General features: G+C 40.7%; 1 protein-coding gene across 1 annotated transcript; it reads left to right on the forward strand.

Moving 5' to 3' along the window:
* Positions 1-90: 90 nt before the first annotated feature.
* cep20 (centrosomal protein 20) lies at positions 91-2,982 on the forward strand. Its single transcript, XM_047578834.1, has 4 exons — positions 91-174; positions 900-1,097; positions 1,951-2,035; positions 2,504-2,982. The coding sequence occupies exons 1-4, from the start codon at positions 147-149 to the stop codon at positions 2,613-2,615; spliced, it is 423 nt and encodes a 140-aa protein (XP_047434790.1). The 5' UTR covers positions 91-146; the 3' UTR covers positions 2,616-2,982.
* The last annotated feature ends 4,734 nt before the right edge of the window (positions 2,983-7,716 follow it).

Genomic DNA, 7,716 nt, shown 5'->3' on the forward strand with positions numbered 1-7,716 from the left:
GATTTGAGGCTAGTGGAAGATGCATGGTGTGACATAGACAAAGAAAGAAAACATCTGTTCGGGATGTCGTGAACCATCTAGTTGTAGTAACTAAATTCAGCCAGTAGGTGGCAAACGATCACGGGGGTTTGTTTACACTTGTTGCAATGGCGACCATCACTGAACTGAAGTGTGGTAAGCATTCAATTCATCCTTATCTTTTATTGACTAACTACATACGGCAAGATCAATCTGCATATATTGCCTTGCAAACGTTAGTCCTCGGTAACAAATATTTTTGAACCCCAGAAAAAACACGACGCCGTTGTTACCAGCCTCCACTCAATAGTCTGACAATTCAGCTAACTAAGCGGCCGTTTTGTTTCCGAGAAAATGTTTACCCAAATGACACGAAACTTTCCGTACTGTTAAAGACAACATGTCCATTCGGCTTATTCGGATACTAAATATATTTCATACGGTCGTAGTTTTTAGTGAATTTCCCACAGTTCGGTAACGCTGCTATGGGTAGCCGTTGCTAGATAACATTAGCTGGCAAGCTAGGTTAGAGTTAAGCTACTTAGCTTGTGTCGGTTAAAAAGTGATAAACATTGTGTTTTATTGGAAATGGTTTTGGAATTCAAATGTATTACGATTTCAAGAACGCCTTCTGGTGATTGTGGGAAGAACCTATATATTTTGAAGAGATCTGTAACTTTGATTTTTTTTTTAAGTGAATGTTAAATTAGCTTATTATTGAGTGCAGTATGGTATAAATAAAACCTCCCTTATTGCAGTCATTGGCTGAATTTATTACCCTAGAAGTAAGCAGCCATCCACGTGTAGTGATCAGATGAGCTGTTATTGTAGTTGCCGTCTCTCGGTAAACAGCTGGATTATTATTATTTTTTTTTTTTTAGCCGTGAGGGAAACGCTGGAGTCCCGCGGTGTGCTGGGGCAGCTGAAGGCTCGTATCCGGGCGGAGGTGTTCAGCGCCCTCGATGACCAGCGGGAGCCGCGGCCCCCGCTGTCCCACGAAAACCTGCTCATCAACGAGCTCATCCGGGAGTACTTGGAGTTTAACAAGTACCGATACGCTGCATCAGTGCTAACAGCAGGTGGGTGGAAGAGTGTACCAGCCACATGTACTAACAGCATACACCGATAGGCCATATCATTATGACCTCCAGAACAGTCACGTCTCTTCACGGAACCACATGGGCCCCACACGCATCCTCAAAGGGACAAAACTGACAAAAATGAAATAATGGTATCATCATTACCAGCCGCGAAATAAGTGTCCACACTAACAACCTAACAACTTAACAACTTGAGGCCTGAATACCTGAATAGTACAGTATGTATGTACATACATACATGACATCGCTTATGTACAGGTATGTATTCACAGAGTTGCACATGCAGTTACTCAGGCCAGTGTTGACAGTTAGATAAAGAGAGGTTGCCACATTTTGTCAAAGGCTGCAGAGGTTAAAGAAATATTGTGTTGAATCCTCTCCAGATGCAATAAGTTAGTCACCAGCGGGTTTAAAATGTTCCTCATTCCACAGATACTTGATCAGTTTGGGATCTAGTAAATTTGGAGGCCAGGTCAACACCTTGTGCTGTTCTTCATGTTTATTGAGTGTCATTGCTATGGGGCTGGGGTGCCAGTTCTGGTCTAGATGGTGACATAAGATCCACATGAATGCCAGGTCTAGATGCTTGTCGTTGGTCATAATGTTGTGGCTGATCGGTGTATGCAGTGTCATTTAAATGATTCTGATATGACTGACATGTCCAAAATCCACCCCATCGAAGTGTATTAGTTGATCACTTCATGGCGAATACATTTTGATGTCACAGCAGCATCATTACACTTGATCAGGACTCTTATTTACGTATCACATTCCAGCTGCTGTCGGCCTAACCAGTACTATATCTAAACTGAGCAACTGTTTGTTTTTTCAGAGTCAGGCCAACCCGAGGTTCCCTTGGACAGACAGTTCCTGGCAAATGAGCTGAAAGTTGCAGAGGATATCAGCTCCAAGTCTGTGTAAGTCTTGTAAATAACCGGCCTGTCAAACACAATGTTCAAAAATGACTGAAATTTCTCAGCAATGATCACTTTGGGGATAATTGTTTCAAAATCTCTCTGAATCATCACCATCCTCATAATTTCATCTTGACATACGTGGAAACACTTACCGGGTTTAGTTCTGTTTTGAGAAAACATGACTGTTTTTCCTATTGTAAATGTTAGCATTTCTCTTGGGGTCCCTTAATTTAGCACACATGGCTCCACAGATGCAGAACCCATTATACTCGGTGTCAGTTTAATTTCAGTGTTTATTTGCACATATCACTCTGCACCAGCAAAGAAAAACTCACGGTTAAAATAACATCTGGTGGGTTTTAGTATACCAGTGTAACTGTAATGACTCATGATTGATTCCACAAAATGTGTCTTTGTTCATGCTCAAAAAAAATACCCTTAAAAAAAGAAATCTGTTTAACTTTGCAGACCTCTTCTCTACGGCTTGGTGTCCCACTTCCTGAACGGCACTGATAATGGAGGGAAGGTGTTTCTGCGGGGTGCCGCTGCCAGCAGCTCTGCTCCTGGACCTAATGCCTAAAATGTGACGATGCATTGGTGACTTTTGATGCTGAAGATATTTGGACACTCCAATAGATGACATGAAATGTTGTAGCACCTTGTTGCCTCTTGTATATAGTTTTACAGGCGTTACAATGTGAAGTAAATATAATCTTGTAAATTGCCAAAGTATTACATGTTTTAATTGTGATATTCCATTTTTAAAATAAGTTCAGCATCAGTCATAGTGGTGCTGCTTGCACTAATCCCTGTTATCTGCCCTTCATAATGTAGGCACGGCGTGGAGATTACATTACCTGTTGCCATTTCTATTTTATTGTACAAATATTGACTTTTTTTTACTGTTTTTTAAAACTTAATAATAAATGTTTTCTCTGTACACTAAATTATTTGTGGAAGTGCTGTTTTCATTGGCACCATATGGTGGCAGTGTCACCACAGATCCCAGTGAAGGCTGTGCCATAAGATTGGTTGTGATACTTTGATGCAACTTCTAGAGGCGTGATAACACATACATATAGGCCAAGCAAATAGTATTGTTATTTTCCCTAATGTTCAATAACTGTATAATTGTAAAACATGCTGATTGCTGTATTTGAAAGCCCTTGTTGTGATCCAGTCCGAACAAGATTTGATTGGTTGGCTGATATGATCTTACAATTAATATTTTATTTATCGACTAGTTATTCTATTTATTTAAATGTTGAGATGAGTTGATGGAGATTTTAGTTTTCTAATTATGACAGAGACACGTCAAGGCCTGCGACATACTCTCACTTGCACTACACTTTTTCCATACACTAGTGAAAACGAATGCATGAGCCCTGCACTAAATCTTCCCTTATATTGTTCCGTATATGTTGAAAGACTTTATTTATGATAAACTGTTATACATGTGTTACAGCATCTTTTCTATATAAAGTGGAATCAGGACTGAATGAAGTTATTAAAAGAAATGATCTATTTACCTAAATTTAATAAAAAAAGACAAAGATATGACAAAAAGAGCCCTGGTGAGCTTCTGCAGCACAGTAAAGCATTCACATAGTAAAGCCAGAGGGGTTACACAGAGTCCTAACAACTACATTTGCAAGTATCCACTTTTGAGCATTGCCTTGTTTTAGTTTTCATCACGCATTGCAGAGCTGCACTTGAGCGCTAACTGAAATAGCCTTTCCTGTGATTGTATTAACAGTTTAGAGGACACTGTGGGTTTTACTTTTTTTTTTTTTTAATCCACCCATGCTCCTGCCCCCTTGCCCTTGAGCTGGCCTAAAATGCCTAATGCTTTGATCCATCTTTGTTTGTAATAGTTACCTCATGATCCTTAAAATGTTTGTCTTATAAAGCCAACAATCCATTTGCTTATAAGGCATTGAGACCATTCTGTCATATCTGCTCTCCCTCTAATTCACCCCTTTATGTCCTCTGCTCTTTTCGGCTGAGGAGTAGAGGCAGATTATTATTTCTTTCATAGCTGTGTGTTTTTAAATGTAATAAAGCAGCGTTAAAGATTTAGCAGAAGTCTTGTAATATATCGTTCCTGTAAATCTGCAAAAACCAAAGCGTCATTTACTACATCAAACCCGCACTTTGTACAACTCACTTCCTCTCACCGTTTAGGGAACCTTGACCTTCTTATCTCCCACAACTCAAAACCCAACGTTCTGGGACTGATGATCAACAGCCAGACATTTATACTGGTCACTGCAGGCCAGTGAGTTAAAACCATCACGTAATCCGTGTCCACATGCTTTTTAGGTTTTGCATGTTTATTTGTTCTGTCTCTTCTACCATATTTTCACCTCTCATTCGTGATTGTGGAGGGCTTCGGTGAGATCATCGCTCTCAGATTAGTCCATTGAAAGGATGAGGTCATGTTATGTGGCGTGCTGAGTGTTTTGCTGAATTTACTGAAGCCACTGATGGAGCTTTAAAGAAGTAACGCAGTGTAATTTACCTTCATTGCAATATGTGCAAAAAGGCATAAACTTAACATCATGTCCGAATGTTTTGTCCCTGCACCATTAGAGCGTAGTGTGAAAGTGGTTCCACAGCTTGTTCAATGTGAAATTAATATTTATTTCCTAACGCAAACCTGGCCTGTCCTCGTTTAGACGTCTCGTTTGTTGGCCTCAGATCAGATATGAGTGTGCTTAAAAATGGCTATATAAGTGGAGGAAGTTGAACAATGGCACATGATTGTTGGATTGGCAGTTTGCCCTATAATAGGTAGCTTTTCTCCTCCACTGTATAAATTAGTTGTGTCTGTAAGAGACAGCTGTATAAATAGTGCTGAATGCAGTGGGCTTTTCTCTGCAGCGGAGTGATGTTTGTCCCTGGGCTCAAATTAGAATGCAATTGCATTCCACGAGGGTCAAACATATCCATAAACATATTTTCTCTCCAATAGATGGCCATCTATGGACATGAGGGCGAAGAAAAAACCTTAAACGTGCCGTATGTAAGAGATGTCTGCATTGAAGACCATGTTGTTTTTATTGTAAATTATTCCACTGCGTTGTGTTGGGAGACATTGCAGCCAGCTTTACTCTTCATGGCTGGTTTAGCTTAAGTGCTGCGTGAACGTGAAGCTTGCCAATTTAATAATTTGCCCCATGTGACTTTCACGTTTGATTTTAATGTTCTCTGGGGGGAAAGAAATGCATTAAACCAACCACCTCTCCCCCCGCCTCCTCCTGTCATTGTACGGACTTTCAGTGGCTTCATTACTGGACTGATCAGACGTTATTCTGGGTCTCACACAACTGGAGGAGGCCTAATGTTTTGAACAGCAGTGTTTGGTCAGACACGTTTTTCAGGTCATCATGCTCCCATCCTCCACTTACATTTTTTTTAGGTTGCTCCCCTCCCTTCTCCGTGCACGGCTCACCATACATCACATTAACCTGGTCCACCGTAGATACGTACCACCTTGTGTCTGGTAGTTTAAAAAACAAAAGTTCTTTTTTGAAGTTCTTCTAATCAAGGGGCCAATTAGTGCTTTGACTAAAACAGATGTTTGCTGCGTGAGGTTTGCAACAGTTAAGGATTTTAGACCACGTTCAGCAACATCAGTGTTTACAAAAGTAAGTCTGCTAATGGTTAAAATGGGTTGAAGGGGATATTTTAGGTGTTTAGTTAGGATATTATTGAGTATACACGCGCTTGCGAGTTCATTAGGTACGCTTGTGAAAACAAATGCATTCTGATATAACAGTCCTGCACTCAATCTTGGCTTCATGAAGGTTATGGTATTTAGCATTTGTGTCAAATAACGGAGAGAGCTGTTGATTCAACACTTAAGTGTTTAATTCAATCCAGTTCAACAGCACCACAAACTACATCATCTAAAATGACCATACAGCTGAATGAGCACTTTCTGACCCTGTTTCACTGTAAACTGTAAACTCATCATGCGTACTATAGTGTGCCTACTGATGTGTGTTTATGTGGTGGATTATTTACTGTTTAATGCAAAAAAATAGCTGTGTGCTTGGTTGAGAGCATGAGACTCCAACTGCAAATTGCTTTTGTCCCCGTACTTATGTCTTCAGCAATAACATGACTTATGTACGGTGCTGCTCTGCACTCTTCCCCTGACAGATATTCCTTTATTACCACTGTGTACTATAGACAGACTATAACTATAAAGCATTTCCCAGGCACGGCCGCAGTAACTGCAGGTAAATAACAAGAGTTATCCCCATAGAAGCAACTTTGTTTGAACAATGCTATTGCTGTTGGACCATATTTAGTCACTGGGGCCTGGGGTGGTTGCTTGTGCTAGACTTTGAAAGTAACACAGAAAGCTGCCGAGATTCCATACAGACCCCACTCTCCTTATATGGCACACACTGCAACCTCTCTGTTCAGTGTATCTGCTGCTCGCTTTCCCCCCTCCCTCCTCCTTGTCTCGTTCTTCATCCCTCCCTTTCCCTCGTCCCTCATCCCGTCTCTCCTGAGTTTTTCAGCCCATGCTTCTCCTTCACGAATGCCACCCCACCACCCTGATGCTGGCCAGAGAGAGTCTGAAGATCCTCCGTGTTGGTCTTTGGTCTGTCATCAGGTTTCACACACACACACACACACACACACACACACACACATACACACACTCGCAGTGCTGCGCGTCTGGCACGAAACAGGCCAGGGCTATCACCCAGCGGCTTGATTTATTGGACCAAATAGAACAGTGTCCTTATATAGGAAGTTCCATTGGAGAGACGCTGGAAACAGGAGGGATGGAGAGAGAGGGATGGAGGGGGCATGGCTGTTTGTGATAGTGGAATGCGATGTGCGTAACGATAGAGGACACGTGTGGGGGATGCACACACACGCACACACACACACACATAAGGAAACTCATGCTCATTATGAGAATTTTGAGTTATCTATTGGATGGAAATTCCCTGGAGCGCTTACAGTAAAAGGGGATTCCTCTGTTGGGGACAGCTGGTTTGCCTTATGAGGAGTGGGAGAAAATTGCATAACCTATAAACCCGAAGGGTGTGGGGTTGAAGCTCATGTCCTCTAGATTTAACTGGCTGTGCCTCTATTGAGTGCTTATGATGCATTTTCAGTAGTTTTTTTTTTAACCAGTTATGTACTGTATGATCCTACGGCAATAATAATAAAAAAAGATATGGAGATTCTGAAACTGAATCACACATTTCATCACATCAGGAAACCATAGACCAGGTTTTCATTCAATTAGATTAATATCCATCCATCTATCTATCTATCTATCTATCTATCTATCTATCTATCTATCTATCTATCTATCTATTGCATATTTTGCAAGTGCAAGTGCAAGTGCTGAATTTGTTATTTTAAGAAATGCATAGTCATGTACGCAAAATATAAAAACATAAACATTATACTCATTGTAAAAAAGATTAGAATAGGATTCATGTTACAGAGAACTTGAGAATAAAGTACACAGCCATAATTTGACTTGCTCCACACTTCCACGCAAACAGCAAGTCTTTACGTAAGAACCCTTGGAGCAAAGATTAAAAAGTAATGGTGTTTTCCATTTTATGCAAGTTTTTATTTGACATTTTAAATCCTCCACCCAGAGCAGCACTTTTGTCTCCATTCAGCACTTCTTCATTCAA

Source organism: Mugil cephalus, chromosome 2 (genome assembly GCF_022458985.1).
Source record: "Mugil cephalus isolate CIBA_MC_2020 chromosome 2, CIBA_Mcephalus_1.1, whole genome shotgun sequence".
In the NCBI taxonomy this organism is placed as follows: Eukaryota; Metazoa; Chordata; class Actinopteri; order Mugiliformes; family Mugilidae; genus Mugil; species Mugil cephalus.

Bases quoted from the DNA above. Each gene is read 5' to 3' on its own strand.
- cep20 (XM_047578834.1), top strand. From the start codon at position 147: ATGGCGACCATCACTGAACTGAAGTGTG. The intron at 175-899 runs GTAAGCATTCAA...TTTTTTTTTTAG, and splicing joins CATCACTGAACTGAAGTGTG to CCGTGAGGGAAACGCTGGAG. The intron at 2,036-2,503 runs GTAAGTCTTGTA...TTAACTTTGCAG, and splicing joins GATATCAGCTCCAAGTCTGT to ACCTCTTCTCTACGGCTTGG.